Consider the following 17,764-nt stretch of genomic DNA (forward strand, 5'->3'; position numbering starts at 1 on the left):
AATGCGTAAATATGATGCTTCACTTTTGCTTAAATCTCTGTCAGACTCCATTTGGAATACAGCATTATGTCTGGTCACTGAACACAAGGGAACATATATTGACTTTAGAAAGAGTTCAATATTGGTTCACCAGGATTTACAGTAGTCACTGGTTGCAATGTCCAATTGCTATTTGACTATCAGTGTAGTAGTAACTCTACCAAGTCCTGTCCAGAAAGTACATTGTTTCATGTCAGTATATTTAGCACTGTCATACAGTAGGTGTAACTGGTGAAACCTGTGTAGGATCTACTTTGGCCTTCTCCCAGAGTAATGCGAACTTGATGGGGGATATTTACCGAAATTTCCTCCATCAAAATGCTTCTTTAAGAGCCAAAGAAGCCAGTAATATATGTGCGTGCCACCTGAATTTCCTGTTTCTCTCCTCTCACTCTGCTAGGTTTCTCCCTTTGAAACTGTTGGATTTCAAGCCTACTGTGTGCAGCATGCAATTTCTGCCTATGTTTATTTCTTTCTTGTTCATCGGACTGATCTGTCACACTTCAAGCATCACTCAACTTTCATTGCCACAACTCAAAAGAAATATAAGTAACAAGAATCATTTTACATGGAACCAAAATAACTAACATCTAAAGCCTTACCAATCACATTTATAAAAAGCTAGGGTTACGACCTGCAGCTTGAAGAATAATTAAGCAGTGACATCATTTAGTATTTACTTAACAGTAATTAATATTTATGACTGTGACATGTGTCACAGTTTCATCTTAGCCTCAGGGTATTACATGATATAATGTTCCTACCCCTAAAAATCAGTGTATCATCTGAAGTAGATAATATATACATTACATTAATTTTTGCAGAGATTTGAGAATGAGAGGCTGAGGGCAGCAGATTAACACTTGTTGCATATTCTGTCAGATTTGCCTCTCCTAAATGTGGGCAGCACGGTGGCACAGTGGTTAGCACTGCTGCCTCACAGCACCAGAGACCTGAGTTCAATTCCTGCCTCAGGTGACTGACTGTGTGGAGTTTGCACATTCTCCCCGTGTCTGCGTGGGTTTCCTATCTGATCTCTATCAGAGCCATCTTGGTACAAACTGGCAGCAGGCCACAATTCCTGCACCAGAACAAGCATACCCAGTAATATTGAGAATATGAGCTGGTGATACATACTGCATGTCACCAGAAGTCTGGCTGGTGAAAAGTTTTAATCATTGCATATTGACACCAATGCAACAAAGAGCACAACAGTTTCATTTGCCTCAACATTTATGTTGGGAATGTTTTAAGAAGCTTGGAATTCTCTAGTTTTGCACCCCATATCTCAGGAAGGATGTACTGGCCCTAGAGTGGTCCAGAGGAGCTTCATGAGAATGGTCCCAGGAATGAAAAGTTCAATATATGAGGAAATCTTGAGGACTCTGGATCTATATTTGATGGAGTTTAGAAGGATGAGGTGAGATCTAATTGAAACTTACAGAATACTGAATAGGTAAAAACAATGACTGCAGATACTGGAAACCAGCTTCTAGATCAGTGGTGCTGGAAGAGCACAGCAGTTCAGGCAGCATCCAAAGTGCAGCGAAATCGACGTTTCGGGCAAAAGCCTTTCCTGATGCTGCCTGAACTGCTGTGCTCTTCCAGCACCACTAATCCAGAATACTGAATAGCCTAGATAGAGTGGATTCTGGAAAAATGGTTCCATTGATGGGAGAGACTAGGACCCAAGGGCACAGCCTTAGAGTAGAGTCATAGAGATGTACAGCACAGAAACAAACCCTTCAGTCCAACTTGTCCATGCTGATCAGATATTCCAACCCAATCTAGTCCCACCTGCCAGCACCTGGCCCATATTCCTCCAAACCCTTCCTATTCATATACCCATCCAGATGCCTTTTAAACATTGCAATTGTACTAGCCTCCACCACTTCCTCTGGCAGCTCATTCCATACACGCACCACCCTCTGCATGAAAATGTTGCCCCTTAGGTCTCTTTTATATCTTTCCCCTCTCACTTAAACCTATGCCCTCAAGTTCTGGACTCCCCGACCCTAGAGAAAAGACCATGTCTATTTACCCTATCCATGCCCTTCATGATTTTATATACCTCTATAAGGTCACCTCTCAGCCTCCGAAGCTCCAGGGAAAACAGCTCCGGCCTGTTCAGCCTCTCCCCATAGCTCAAATCCTCCAACACTGGTAACATTCTTATAAATCTTTACTGAACTCTTTCAAGTTTCACAACATCTTTCTGAAAGGAAGGAGACCAGAATTGCAAGCAATATTCCAACAGTGGCCTAACCAATGTCCTGTATAGCTGCAACATGACCTCCCAACTCCTGTACTCAAACCTCTGTCCAATAAAGGAAAGCAATCTAATTGCGACTCTATTTTCAAAGAGCTATGAACCTGCACTCTTTGTTCAGCAACATCCCCGAGGATCTTACCATTAAGTGTTGCTTTTCCAAAATGCAGCACCTCACATTTATCTAAAGTAAACTCCATCTGCCACTCCTCCGTCCATTGGCTCATCTGATCAAGATCCCGTTGTAATCTGAGGTATCCTTCTATGCTGTTCATTTCACCTCCAATTTTCGTGTCATCTGCAAACTTATTAACCTTACCTAAAGGGAAGATCTTTTAGAACAGATATAAGGAGAAACTTGTTCAGCCTGAGGGTGGTGAATCTATGGAATTCATTGCCACAGAAGGGTGGAGGCTCGGTCGTTAAGTATATTAAAGACTGAGAGAGATAGGTTCTTGATTATCAAAGCTTATGGGGACAAAGTGGGAGAATGGGTTGAAAAACCTATCAGCCATGATTGAATAGCAGAGCAGACTCGATAGGCTGAATGGCCTAATTTCTGCTCCTATGTCTTTTGGTCTTAATGCTGACTTTGAGGTCCACTGGTTAGTTTACATGCTGGTTGTGTTATCCTCAAGCAGACCCAGAACCAGCAGTATTCAGAACAGCCTGGTTTTAAGGGGAGAATCTGAAAACAGACATTAGGTTTCTCATTAACAATTGCATTAAGGATTTTTCTACATTTCCTGAAAAAAAAGGACTGATAGATTGTTTTGTTTCATGCACTCTGTATCCTGAATTAAGGACACTTGCATATCAATTCTGTCTTTGATGCCCTAAACATTGTACTTAAAACTGTCATAGTTTGCCAGAGGCAATCTGAACATGGTAAAATCTTTGGATCTACAGTCAGAAATTTAAAAATAACCTTCTAATTGACTTCAGAAGGCATTGCAATCATCAGAATGTGTCTCCTTAGACCTTTGACTCAGCACCCAGGGAAGACTTGAAAGGACAGGACTAGTTCAACACAAATTCATCTTGGCAGCTAAACATCACAATTATACACCAGATTACCTATAAACAATGTTCTTGTAGCCCTGCTAATATCTAGAGAAAGCTGTGTGTGATTTCCATATTGACATACTGTACCAGATATAGCTTCCGACAATGACTATAAACTATTTGAATTTATCGCTTTCTGTGGCGGCTGATGCCACCCACACCCCATAAGAAGGTACCCAAAGCTTGATAGCTGCTCTTTATAATTTCTTTTCATCGCTATAAAAGTGTTTTCCTCCTTTTCTCTCCTGCATCCATGAAAATGATATATCAAACTGCGACACGGAACCTAGTTAACACCTTCCATGGTCTCCAGTCTATGAGACAAAATAAGTTGTATCGGCACAAGCATTTCCCTGATACAGCACCCAAACGATCATCATTTACATGTGAACATTGATAGTGAGAATCAGCAGTTAGTCAATAAAATCAGTGGGTCGATGGAGGGGTGGGGGAGGAGGGGGGGGAGGGGGATGGTGGTGGTGGCAATAACACCACAACCAACAGTGATGCTGTTTCGTGTGATCGCCACTCACTTGCACTTTCCACCAGGGGTCACTGGATGCCAATCAGGAGTGGGAATCCTGGCTGGCTTTATTCTCCCCTTCCAAAAGATGTCGGAGGCGGGCACTCATTGCTGTTTGACTCAGGACAGCTAACTGAGCACAGCCCTGCCGAGGACATTCTCCTATACTTGTCCAACACTCGGTTACACAGCAAAGGGCCTATATAATCACTCCATACCAGCGTGCATTCCACAACACGTATTGCCAATGTGGGCATGCTGTGCAACATAATGTATTGCCATGGTTGAACCTATGCAACACACTAGCTCCGATTTTAGTCAGAAAAATCATGAATATATTGGACAAATTGACACACAACCATCTGCGAAAACAAAATGATCGCAATCCATTGTATAGATTTCCCATCAACCCTGGACCACGTCCTAGAACACATCTGGTATTGTTTGTATCAGTAGTTACGCCCTGTCATTATTCTCCCCAGCATATTTATTATCTTTGTGTCCGACTGTCTTCAATGTCCACGCCTCAAAGCAAACACAAACTCAGCGAAAACTGCTCGCATTAATTACTCAGGCGGCTGCGAAACTTGTTGCGGGTTGAGTTTTTTTTCCCCGCTTAGTGTTGGCGGCTGCTTAATTGTGTTTAACAAATTGTCTTCTGCGAATCAAATAAAGCTCCAGCCACAGCTACTTTGCAGGGGAACGGTCTAGCCATTCGCCTTCCTTTCGTTGTGTTGGTTACTGTCAAAGGGAGCCATCTGCTTTCTCTATTTATGAACTGTCTGGATGTTTGATGTTTAAATATCTCAGCCTCCCACACCCACCAATCTCGCACTTTACAAGTTGCAGCCACACCCAGAGTTGTCGGTGTAAATTTCCCATATGGTGAGAAGTCGATATATCTTAGGCTGTCACACTAGAGCTCACCCAAGCCCGACACTCCCTTATTCATTGTCGGCCTTCCTGGTCTCCAATCTACGGAACAATGTAAATCGTACAGGCAGTTTACTCTGACGGGGTCCTGCATCAAAGAGGTGCGACTCTATCCAGGGTGTTTCACTTCCACTCTCGCCATAGGCTGTTGTTGTCCCGTTCGGTTCAATCACATTGTGTGGGGGGAGTGGGGGCACTGGGAGCTGGATTTGTGGGCTCATCTCGTTCACCAAGGACATGGGGACATTTAATGTTCATATTTAAACGGTTCAAGGCACAGCCCGAGGTGCAACTGTCTCCCAGGCGAACCCGTTTGCTTTTTTTAACCCCCCACCCCCCACCCCTCTTTAATTTGGTGCCAAGTTGGTGCCCAGCCGACTCTCTGTCCTCCAGAGCCGAGTGATGACACATCCACAAACAAACCAGAAACAGGAGCATTGAAGTAGTGCAGACCCCGCAGTGAGAACCAAGGCTGCTGTGCCCTGGAATTGGGAAGCATGTATCCCTATTAGAAGTGGGATCCGGCTGTCATTACTTCCCCCACAGCCCCTCCGCTGCCTCTTCTATTTATCAACACATTGACGTCTATTTAGCAAATGGGAGTAGAGGTCTGGCTCTTTCAGACCAGGTTACGCAAGCGCCCCAGCGCTTTTGAGCCACTTGTTGCAATTGGAGGGCGATATTTAATGGTTGGCAGTGATATACCTATGTATATGTGCGGATCTATATATGTTTCTATGTATGTTGCATGCTGTGAAAAGGAAGCAGCGAGTCCCCAGAGGGACTGGATCGGGAATATCGAAATCAGAAAAGCAAATCTGGACTGTCCAAAGGGAATTCTCCATGTGGATAACGAGAAAGGAAAGTAAAACAACAAGAAAACAGCAATACCAAAATAGATCATGGTTGACAACGCGAGTATAGTGGCTAAAGCAACGCTGGTGAGGAATTTCAAAATCATTTCTTATATCACTTATCCACTTTCTCTCCGTCTCTCCTTGTCTCACTCGGCTAGATCGCCTGGAGGCGTAACTCGGCAGCTAGCTCTCTCTCTCTGTAAATATTTTAATCAGGTTTGGCGGTGGGGGGAAGCGATTTTTACAGAGATAAAGTGTTACTAAATAGGAGTCGTGACAGGATCTGCAACCCGTCACAGAGAGGGAAGACGGAGGGAGCAAGAAAATGAAAGGGCAGATTGTTTAATCTGGGAACAAACGACTGAATTGAAAAAAAAACTGTGTACATCTAGAGATAAAGCAGAAGGCAGGATTTCAGGCAAATCAGAGTCAACGCTGATCGACATATTAAAAAAAAGACGGGCGTTTGTTCGGGTTGGTCCGTTTGTTGAGATTTTGTTTCTCGGGAAAGGTAAATTCCACGTTCACATTCTCAACCCCCCACCCCCAACAACAACCAAAGAAAGTCAGCGGCGATAAAGCGATGAAACTTGCGATGAGCGATCGCTGAGATTAAGAGTGCGGCAACGGTCAGGCAGCGAGCGGAATAAATAAAGTGAATGAATGGCCCGTTTCCACCCAGAAAATAACCTAGAAATGTTTATAACTAAACAGCACATGTTAAAAACAATTTTTTTTATTGAGAAGGGGAGCGGTGAATGCAATGATCCAAGCTTTGTAGGTTTTCTCCCCCCAAGCAGGGCTGACTGAGTTTTGATAAATTTATGGGAAATTTGTGAAATCTAACATTTATGGAGGGGGTGGGTGGGGGGGGGAGGGGGTGAGGAGGATTGTGCTTGTGCCATGAAAACAATCAGAGAAGCTTTCCTGGTGATTACCGACAAGGGAAAAAAAAAGTTTTTTTGAAGGATTCTTCCTGAAGCTGGGAAGAGTCACATTGTAACCAATTCTGGAATGTATATCTTCGACGTTGGATTTACAAATGACAATCTCTCGAAATGTTGTACTTTCTAAGTTGCTAAATAGTGTCTCCAGAGCGACATTCTGGATGTGTTTCTCTTTTGGGCTAGTTTGCAGTTGTCGGAGTCACTTGTTTCTGAGGCCAGGCTTTAATGGGGCGTTGCACAATAGGGTCAGGTCATATTTAATTCAGTTTATTATGAGGCGCATTTGCTTTTCCTTGTGGGGTGTACGTGCCAACAAATAACAACCAGAGGAGCAGCGATCGCTCGGTCTATATCAAATAGTCGGGGCTTTTCACAACCCACCAGACAAAAGAAAACTAAACTTTCTTTCTTTAAAAAGCAACGATTTGAGCAAATTGCGCTTGGAATTGCAGTGCGATCTGCTGGTTTCATTTGCAATCCTTTGCACTGTCTGTGTGAGCCCCGGGGAACAGTTTAAAGAAGGTGCCTATTAAAAGTTTCAGTAAAAGCAGATCACGGGGGTTTGAAAATGCATGCACTTTTGATACAAATTCCTGATTTTACTTTTAATATACTCAGTCGAGTCCTGCACGTTAACGATGCAGTAAAGTTTTGCTTTCCTCGCTCGAGTATGTTGTAGTTTTGGATTATTTTTTTAAAGAAAAGACCAGCAGCTTCCGCCTGTGAAGTACTCATGGTCAGTTTGCGTGCGAAGTTTGGTCAAATTGTCCCGCATGACTATTTTTGTTTTGTTTTTGCTTCCCCCCCCCCCCACCCCCCTTCTGTACCAGCACCAAGGTTTAACAGCTTCTAATGGACTCGGTCTGATCTCCTCTGGAAGTGCACACTACCAGGCTCCCCACGGCATGAAGCTGGAAGCGGTGATGGAAAACCTGCAGAGGCAGCAGCAGGCCAGGCTGGAGCTGGAGGAAAGGCAGAGGAAGGAGAGGGAGAGGGATGTGAGCCGAGCAGGAGCTGACAGTCAGCAGCAGCAGCAAGCCGTGAGCGCCGCCGTGCACCAGCACCTGGCAGCAGCCCAGCAAGCAGCCGCCCTGGCAGCGGTCCGAGCCGCCGCTCTCGCCGGCTTAGGGGACGCCGGCCCCGGATCGAGTGGGGCCCATCGGCCGCTCGTGACAGCGCAGCGCCGCCGCGTCCCGTCCGCCCTCTCCGAGTCCGAGGAAGACGAGCCCGAGCCCGGGGAAGAGGAGGAGGAGGAAGAGGAGGAGGAGGAGGAGGAAGAAGAGCTGGGAGAGGAGGGAGACGAAGAGGAGGAGGAGGAGGAGGAAGGAATGGATGGGAGTCAGATCCATCATCGCGCTTCCGGGGTGCCAACCCCCGGGCACACTCTCAAAGGGACCCCTGTCCAGCTGTCCAGATTCGGGCAGCATCACTACCACCTTCCCGGCCAATCTCACTCCCCAGTCGGTATCCCTCAGCCGCCGCAGTCCCAGCAGCAGCAGCAGGAATGGACCTACGAGGAACAGTTTAAGCAGGTAAGCGAAACTTTCCTCTCCAGTTTGGGCCAGGGTCTGACCCAGTTTACCAGGTAGGGTAAAGGGCACGTGTGCGCAGAATTAGCCAGAGTTGGCCATCTCCCGGAGTTGGCACCACCAGGCCAACTTTCCTAGGATGTGACTGGCTCTTTGCCTGTTGGGTTACAGCAGGAAGCAAGGAATTCAGGATGTTGAGCTGAGACTATGTTGAGTTTACTTTGTGTGTTTTATTGTGGGGGAGTCCGCAGAGCGATCTTCAGCAGGCGAAAATCCGAGTTCGTACAGAACGAACATGTTTGAAAGAAGTGGAATATCCCGAGTTTAGAGGATCTCGTTAAGAAAAATAACGATACAACAATTAAGTATGTACACACGCTGTGCTCATAGATTGGGAGTACAGACTAATGGCTTTAAACTGTGTAATTTGTGCTGTATATCAAGTTACTTTGTACAGAAGCAAATACAGTCCCGGCACAGGTAAATGTACTTAGTGACAGGTAGTTGCCCTCCATTCATTTTAACAGGTTTCTATCACTGAATGTTTAAAGAGAACGTTAAACCTCTCCACAGAGGTTAGGAATGTTTATATCGCCAAAGTAAAGCACGTTGTTAAATGCGAAATTCTTTTCACTGGAAAGTTTAAGAAAGTTGTAACTAATTTTCTGTCTGTTAAATTTTGGTACTGGAAGTTGTTCACATTTCAAATACATTCATTCCTGTGTCACTGGGATGATTAAGTCTGAGAAATAGATCAGAGGCAGTAAGAATGTACAGTTCTTATTTACTATTACACTTGCAATGCCATTTTAGTGACTTTGCATTTCATCTTTCAACACTTTCTTCCTATATATTGGTGGATTTTCTTTTCTGCTAATGCTAAAAGGATGTTATAAACGTACTGTTAACACAAATCATTTCACTTTATGTTAGGCTATTTTGTTTAGCAGTTTCTCAGGTTTCAAATTCAACCTCAGTTTGATTGAGAAAGTTGAGGGTGGCTTCAGACCAAACCAGGAGGAACTCTGAAGGAAGTCATTCAATTACTAATTGTCATAGAATTATAGTGAATGAGTGAATTCATTGGACACCTTGAATCAATTTGTTAAAGCTTTTTCAGTAGCCCAGCAAATTCAACCAAAGAATTTCTGGGTCAAACAAACCAAGGAGATTCCAGGTCTAAACTGAGCTAGCTAATCTCAGCTTTGTGCAACTCATGTATGCCACATTAGTTTCAATACATCTGATCTAAGGAAGGGAAGATTGGCCAAAGTTTACCCTACTCATCAAAAGCAGCAACTGTTGATGGAATTAAAAGTGAATGGACATTGTATGAGAACGAAATAGGGTTTGGTTGTAAGGCCTTCCTCAAGCAAATGGCCTGTCAAAAGAGTTAATAGATGCACAAGAATCTTGACAACATGAATGAGGTGTATGAGGGTAATGCTGCCTATGAAATTCTCATGCAATAAGAAATCAACATGTTCAGAAAGTAACAATACTTTTTCTCAATGTTTACCTTGCAATTTAGAATGTTTTCAGCACTTTTAACATCAGTTGCTTTTGGATGAGAAAAAAAATCTGAGTTAATGTATTGTTGCATCACATAAACCTTCTGCTTGAGTTACCATTGATTTAGTTCATAAAACATATCAGAGGGGATTGTATCCTAATCATGATGCATAAATTTAACCAAACCTTAGTGTTTTAACTATTGGCAACATTTTTTATTCATGTAGTATGTTTCAATGATTAGAAATGTGCTATTACTTTCCAGAATGGGTTTATACTTATGTCCAAATGTGTGCATACTCATTGCATATAAATCGCTGCTACATGCAGGATTTTATCATATGCTGACTTTTTCACATTTCTACATCTACAGGCCTATTTTATACCCTCGTATAATAGATTCTATCCTTGTTCTTTTGAATACAACAAGGCTTTACTGGAATTTGTAAAAGTTCTCTGATGATTTTGCAACTTCTATATAATATACTTTACCCAATAATGGTAATGTAACTTAGTAAAACTATTCAAATTCATGAAAAGTAAGGGGATGATCAAGTAACTTAATTGCATGGGCATCAGTGCCCAATGTCAAAATCACTGTTTACAAGCAAAATAACAGTGCCCTAATCACTCAAAAAACAGAACAGTTCCAGCAGGTCACCAGTCGAGGTTTGTTACATTAGAAGCACATTACTCTGGATGATGGAAATCTAAAATTAAAAATATGGTAAAAATACTCAGAAGGTCTGTGGAGAGAAAAACAGAATTAATGTTTCTAGTAGACGACCTTACCTCAGAATTGCAATGTGTTAAACATTTCTGTATGTCTTAATATGTATTCGGAGGAAAAAGCAGGATAAAGAGCTATGGGGAGCAGGCAGGAAAGTGGAGTTGAGATCAAGATAAGATCAGTCATGATCATCTTAAATAGCCAAGTGGGCTCAAAGGGCTGAATTGCCTACTCCTGCTCCTCATTCCTATGTTCCTATGTAATTAGCAATGAATAGATGCATTTGAATCGCATTTTGACTAATTATCAGCTAATTCCAGTACAACTAATTAACAAGACATTTATTAAGTTGTTGAAAACAAATAATTCCTCTCCTTTTTTTTGCATTTTATGACACCAGTTCATGTTTGTGCAAAAGTAAAACTAGATAAAGAGTTAGAAATTGAATTTCATTTGGGAACTATTTCCTTTCACGAATAAATCCTGCCCAGGGACATTTTAAAGAGCTAGTGCACTTGCAGGGAAGTGTTCCTCAGTTGCAACAAAAATGTAACAAAACCAAGATAGTATGTGTGAAATTCCTGCTGTTAGATTCAAATTTGTTTTAATTAATTGATTTTGTTGTGTATCATAGCTAAGTGGGTACAATATGGTTTTAATGCCATTTTAAAAAATTGGATAAGACAAAACAGTAAGACCATAAAACCATGAATGGGTCAGTTACAAATATTGCCACTGGCTACAGAGAGTAACCAGATGCTTGGGATTACAACAATCCATTGAAAGATTATACACTTGCAACAAAAATAGTAGCCGGGGCTCAGTATCTTGTTATTACACCTTGTACAAAGTCTTGTGCATCAAACAACCATAACTTTGATCCTTGGTCTATGTGGAGTTAGCTGATCTTGCCCAGCAATTGAAACCCAGCAATTGGCTTCAGCCCCCCTGGGTTCAGAAGGTGATGTGGTAGGAGAAATATCCAGGATTTCTGATTGCAGTGACCCATGTCGGAAAATGAGTGGTCATCAGATCTTGAAAGAATTTGACTCAGCTCCTGTGTCACCCATGAGCAAATTGGCTGCTCACACTGTCCAGAGTGATCCATGAAGATGGCCACTTAAACAAGGTGTCTGAGGAAGCTGAGTACCCTTGAACTGTAGCTCAGCATAAGTGAGGGCCTGTAGGACAGTAAGGGTGAAAGCTGACTCAAATAACAGTTAGTAAACAAAAATAAAATCTATTTGGTTTTCTGTGAGTGCCAAATGTAGGTGATCCATATTTTTTGTTAAAAATACAATGCAACAATTGAAATAGATAAGCATTTGACTTGATTTGGTTTGCCCATTTCAACTTTTATACTATTAGGTAAGGAAAGGAGGGACTACTAATGCTGTTAACCAAAGCTACCAAAAATGGCTTCCAGCAGTGTGGAACGACTTTCCCATCTGCTTCTAATTTGCAAAGTACCAGGTATCAATTATAGACTGAGCTTAATTTGACATGGAAAATGGAAGCACTAACAATCTCTGATCATTAGGATTATTTTCCAATACTTTTCCTCCTGACCTCTCCTTAGTATGCATTGTTCATCAGGCTCATTTGGAATTGCTTAAGACTACATGTGAACAGTTGCTTAAAAGTGAGTATAGCAAGAGGTAATTGTTAACAGAAGTTTGACTTTTACGCACATGTATATGCTCCTTGTATTAGGAAAAGGCTTTACAATACTGTGTTGGGTCTGTAGACTACACCGTAATGACTGTTTGTGAATTGCACTTTGTAACTAATGGACTCATATAGGCCAAAAATAGGTGGCAAAAAAATTGGATTGATAGTATTGTTTTAATTGCCATTTGATTGGGATGCACCTTAAAATATAAGGGTATATATATATATATATATATATATATAGTTATAATGAAAATACAGGATTCGTATTGAAGTCAGTCACACTAATAGAAGTAGCCCATTGTGGTGATATGTTGGCTGGTGATTTTGTTCCATAAAACTTTACCTCTCCTCTTCTGTAAGCATTGTAATTTAATGGATCAACCTCAAAAACCTTCAGCTCCCTTATGTTGCATTGCCCAAGTGACAGCTCGTATTGTTTGAGCCTGAGCATGTTTGTAAGCTACATGTGTGGAAGGGATATAGGAGATGGAATTACTGGTAACTAGGAGGATGTAACCATTTTTAAAGCAAAATTAATCTAAATTACACATGCATGCATAAAACAAAATTAAGCTGTATTTGCTGGAAATCATAAAACAAAACCAAACAATATATAAAAAAGCCACAACAGATTATTAGACTTCTGTCAATAAAACAGATAAGCTTCACAGATCTGACTGAGTTGCTGCTTGTTTATAGCTGCCACATTTTTGGTCACTGCATCATATTTAGAAGTCGAACTCCTATGCCTGATATTTCCACTTCCTAGTTTGGGGTCATAGTAGCCAAGGATGATGCTCCAAAGGATGGTCAACTGTGAAAAAATGAATTCCAAATTCTTTTTCCATCAAGCAGTGCATTTAGTTTGTGAGCTATTAAAGTGTACTTGAAGCAGATTTAAAAATCACACAACACCAGGTTATAGTCCAACAGGTTTAATTGGAACGTGTTGGACTATAACCTGGTGTTGTGTGATTTTTAACTTTGTACACCCCAGTCCAACGCCGGCATCTCCAAATCATGAAGCAGATTACTTGACTACTGTGGACAATAAAAGCTCATGGGGTAATATATTGACATGGACAGAAATTTGACTGGCTCGCAATAGACAAAGATTAGGCATGAATGGGCCATTTCCTGTTTGACAAGATGCGTTGAGTGGTGTGTCACAGGGATCAGTGCTGGGGCACCAACATTTTACAATTTATTTTAATGACTTGGATGAAGCTACAATTGCTAAATTTCTCATATGAACAAAAGTTGAATGAGTTAGGCTTGTATGGTTTAGAAGAGTGACAGGTGACTTGATTAAAACATATGAGATCCTCAGGGACAAAAGCAGAAATTCCTGGAAAAACTCAGCAGGTCTGGTGGCATCTGTGGAGAGAAAACCGAATTAACATTTAGGGTCCAGTTACCTTTCTTCAGAACTGATTGTAGATGAGAAATGGTTTGGCTTTTCCAGTAATTTCTGTTTTTGTTTCAGATTTCCAGCATCCACAGTTCTTTGGTTTTCTTTTGTTTGTCAAGATCTTCAGCAGTCTTGACAGGCCCAAATTCATATACTTGATTCAAGCAGGATAAAATTACAGAGAGATGCTTTGGTCATTGGTTAATTTTAACAATGGATGCAAAATTAACAGAGACGGTGTCAGTTCATTTTAATTATTTGACGATTGGTGTTCATACATTGAGCTACTTAGGCCCTAAACTCTAGCAATCTAAGAGGCAACTTTTTCGCGCAGAGGGTGGTGAGTGTATAGAGTGAGCTGCCAGAGGAAGTGGTGGGGACTGGTATAATTACAACATTTAAAAAGTATCTGGATGGTATATGAATAGGAAGAGTTTAGAGGGATATGGGCCAAGTGATGGCAAATGGGACTAGATTAGTTTCGGATATGCGGTCGGATGGACGATTTGGACCGAAGGGTCTTTTTCCTTGCTGTACATCTCTATGATTCTATGTCAAGCCTGAACTGTTCCGCCTTTCTAACTCACTTTTCTCCTTTAAAAAAATCATCTATTTAACTAAGTATTTGGTCATCTTTTATTTTTGTTCGACATTTCTTCACAGGTGGAGATTTGTATTAATTGGGTGTAGGCCTGCTGGTGGACCTATCTGTGAACAGAGTTTGACACAGTGAGTGTAAGTGAAGTTGTAGATGTTGCTGGGAACAATTGGCTTCATACCAATCCTTTTCTGTTTCATGCTAATTTTCTGCTCAGTCTGAAATGTGTGTGTGGCACTCCATGTAGCATCTTAAGGCATCACCATCTACGGCCTGCGCTTCCCAACAGTGATGGTCAGTGTTACACACAGAGAATTATGTCTTTAGAGAGAACTCAAAGCTCCTTATATAGCTTGATAATTGGTTTTGAAATCCCCAGCCTAGGGTAAAGACCTTTGCTATTCACCTTTTCTATGCCCCCTCCTGATTTTATAAACCTTGATAAGGTCACCTTTCATCCTCCCAGGCTTCAGTGAGAAAAGGCCCCAGCTTATTCAGCCTATCTTTATCGATCAAGCCCTCCAATCCTACTAACATCCTTCCATGATAATATTGAATGGTGGGTTCGGCTTGAAGGGCCAAATAGCTTTCTCCTATTTTCTATGCTTCAATATCTGACATATGGAGGACAAAACTCTGTGCAGTAATCTTTGGGGTGATCTTGCCAATTTTCTGTACAGTGTGGCAACAATTCCTCTCTTTTAGGCGCATCCTTCTTCCAATGAGCATTCCATTTTTCTTCCTAATTGCTGCCATAATTGCTGTGTAACTCTTTATGATTCATGTATAAGGATGCCCAGATCTCGCTGAGACAAAACACTGTGCAGTCCACCTGCTCAGCAGTACCTTGGTTCCAGTGGGGCAATGGTGGAACACTATATCTGGCATGTTAACTTGATAGGCCTGGGCTGAGGGATAATCTGGGAAGATGGAGATTTAAATGGACAAGTTGGGTGGGAATTTGGGAAAACTCAGAGTTGATGGGGTGAAGAGGGAGGGAATGTACACATTTAGGTGCTAAAAAGCAAAAAGCCTGAGTCTGAGACTCATTGTGTGAGGAGCAACTGCTGTTTCCCTCCATCGTGTGTAAATAACAAACGTACAATCGACCTGAAAATGGCTTGGATTGGCAGGGTAAGTGTTTTCTTTTGTAAAGGAGAGCGCATCACTTTATAACAATATGAGGCCCTTCGAAGCTGAACATTATTAAAGACAACTGTATAAAATAAAGACACTTTGGTGCACTACTTGCTGTGTGCAAACCTTACTCATCTACCCAAGCACTCTTCACTGCAAGAATCAATGTCAGTGATGGTGGTGATGCACAAGTTATGTATTGACTCCCACAGGAGGAACTCCAGCAAATATGGGGTTTTTCTTTTCATAGAAAGTGAGGAGCTACATGTTGGGTACCACACCACCCTTCTTGGCTCTCTCTGTCCTCCCATGAGTCATTTCTTCCAGGAATAAGCAAAGGGAAGGGTTGAGATAAACATTGGTGGCACATCCGTTAGTACTAGTACAGGTGGGGGGAAAGTAATGAGGTGTCCTGAGTGAATGAGTAGACAGCACAGGGAACGTGTATGTGTGGAAGTGAAAGATGTAGGGGGCAGGGTTGGGGAAGATAAGAGCAAATGATGAAGATTTGTATGTGAGGAGGGTAGTAGAAAGGCAAAACTAATGGAAGAAAGCACAGTTAGGTATAATTTATAGATCGGTGTTTATATTAGAGTGGTTGGATGAGGAATTTTAAGACTGGGGGTACATTTTTTAGGAGATTTTAAAAAACATGCAGCAAATGTTTTACACAGAGGGTGGTTCACATGTGGAATCAACGTCCTGAGGAAGTGGTGGATATAGTTACAATTACAATGTTTCTAAGACATTTGATAGATACATGAATAGGAAAGGTTTGGAGGAATATGGGTCAGGAGAAGACAGGTGGAATTAGATTAGATTAGAGCTCCATTCCTGATGAAGGGTTTTTGCCCGAAATGTCAATTTTCCTGCTCCTTGGATGCTGCCTGACCTGCAGTGCTTTTCCAGCACCACTCTAATCTAGACTCTGGTTTCCAGCATCTGCAGTCCTCACTTCTGCCTGTAATTTATAGAGCCCCTAATAGCAGCTGTTTTTCAAAGTTTGGGAGAAGATTTATAGCTCGGGTGCTCATTGTTGTGGTTCTGTTCACCGAGCTGGGAATTTGTGTTGCAAACGTTTCATCCCCTGTCTAGGTGACATCCTCAGTGCTTGGGAGCCTCCTGTGAAGTGCTTCTGTGATGTTTCCTCTGGCGTTTATAGTGGCTTGTCTCTGTCGCTTCCGGTTGTCAGTTCCAGCTGTCCGCTGCAGTGGCCGGTATATTGGGTCCAGGTTGATGTGTTTGTTGATAGAATCTGTGGATGACTGTCATGCCTCTAGGATCTCCCTGGCTGTTCTCTGTTTGGCTAGCCCTATAATAGTAGTGTTATCCGAGTCGAATTCATGTTGTTTGTCATCTGCGTGTGTGGCTACTAAGGATGGCTGGTCGTGTCGTTTCATGGCTAGTTAGTGTTCATGGATGCGGATCGTTAGCTGTCTTCCTGTTTGTCCTATGTAGTGTGGACAGAGACACAAAATGGCAGAGACAAACCACTATAAATGCCGGAGGAAACATCGCAGAAGCGCTTCACCGGAGGCTCCCAAGCACTGAAGATGTCACCTAGACAGGGGACAAAACGTTTGCAACACAAATTCCCAGCTTGGCGAACAGAACCACAACAACAGCAGCTGGTTTGCCTGACAGAGAATAAATGGGGGCATGTAAACAAGGCAATGCACTAATCATGGGTAACTCTAATCTTCATGAATATTGGGAAAATCTAATTGGCAAAGGTAGCCAGGAGGAAGAATTCTTTGGGTATACTTAGGACTGTTTCCGGGAACAATATAGTCATAGAGTCATACAGCATGGAAACAGATCCTTTGGTCCAACTAGTCAATGGCAAACATAATCCCAAACTAAACTAATCCCACCTGTCTTCTCCTGACCCATATTCCTCCAAACTTTTCCTATTCATGTCCCTATCATGTCTTTTAAACATTGTAATTATACCTGTATCCACCACTTCCTCAGAAAGTTGATTCCACATGTGAACCACCCTCTGTGTAAAACATTTGCTGCATGTTTTTTTAAAATATCCTTAAAAATGTACCCCCTAGTCTTAAAATTCCCCATCCTACCATTAACTCTATCTACACCTCTGATTATTTTATAAACACCTACCAGGTCTCCTCTCAAAACGCTAGTGCGGTCACACTTAGAATATTGTGTACAGTTCTGGTCGCCATATTTCAGGAAGGATGTGGAAGCATTGGAAAAGGTGCAGAGGAGATTTGCAAAGATGTTGCCCGGTCTGGTGGGAAGGTCTTGTGAGGAAAGGCTGAGAAACTTGGGTTTGTTCTCATTGCAAAGAAGAAGGATAAGAGGGGATTTGATAGAGACATACAAGATGATCAGAGGATTCGATCGGGTAGACAGTGAAAGTCTTTTTCCTAGGATGAAGATGTCAGCCTGTACGAGGGGCATAACTACAAATTGAGGGGTGATAGATTTAAGACAAATGTCAGAGGCAGGTCCTTTACTCAAAGAGTGGTAGGGGCGTGGAATGCCCTACCTGCCAATGTAGTTAACTCAGCCAC

At 42.1% G+C, this 17,764-nt stretch overlaps 1 protein-coding gene across 5 annotated transcripts in view; it reads left to right on the top strand.

Moving 5' to 3' along the window:
• The first annotated feature begins 5,295 nt into the window (after positions 1-5,295).
• Positions 5,296-17,764, top strand: part of LOC132818359 (AT-rich interactive domain-containing protein 3A-like) — a 454,864-nt gene continuing 442,395 nt past the window's right edge. For 3 of the 5 annotated variants that reach the window (XM_060829311.1, XM_060829321.1, XM_060829331.1), the window contains exons 1-2: positions 5,296-5,770; positions 7,464-8,165. In XM_060829311.1, the coding sequence (XP_060685294.1) occupies positions 5,732-5,770; positions 7,464-8,165 (741 nt within the window). In that variant the 5' untranslated portion in view covers positions 5,296-5,731. Of the gene's footprint in view, positions 5,771-5,915; positions 6,198-6,975; positions 7,156-7,463; positions 8,166-17,764 lie in introns of those variants that run through there. The other 2 variants (XM_060829340.1, XM_060829347.1) reach the window with 2 other exon arrangements.

This window comes from Hemiscyllium ocellatum, chromosome 1, assembly GCF_020745735.1.
Source record: "Hemiscyllium ocellatum isolate sHemOce1 chromosome 1, sHemOce1.pat.X.cur, whole genome shotgun sequence".
Classification (NCBI taxonomy): Eukaryota; Metazoa; Chordata; class Chondrichthyes; order Orectolobiformes; family Hemiscylliidae; genus Hemiscyllium; species Hemiscyllium ocellatum.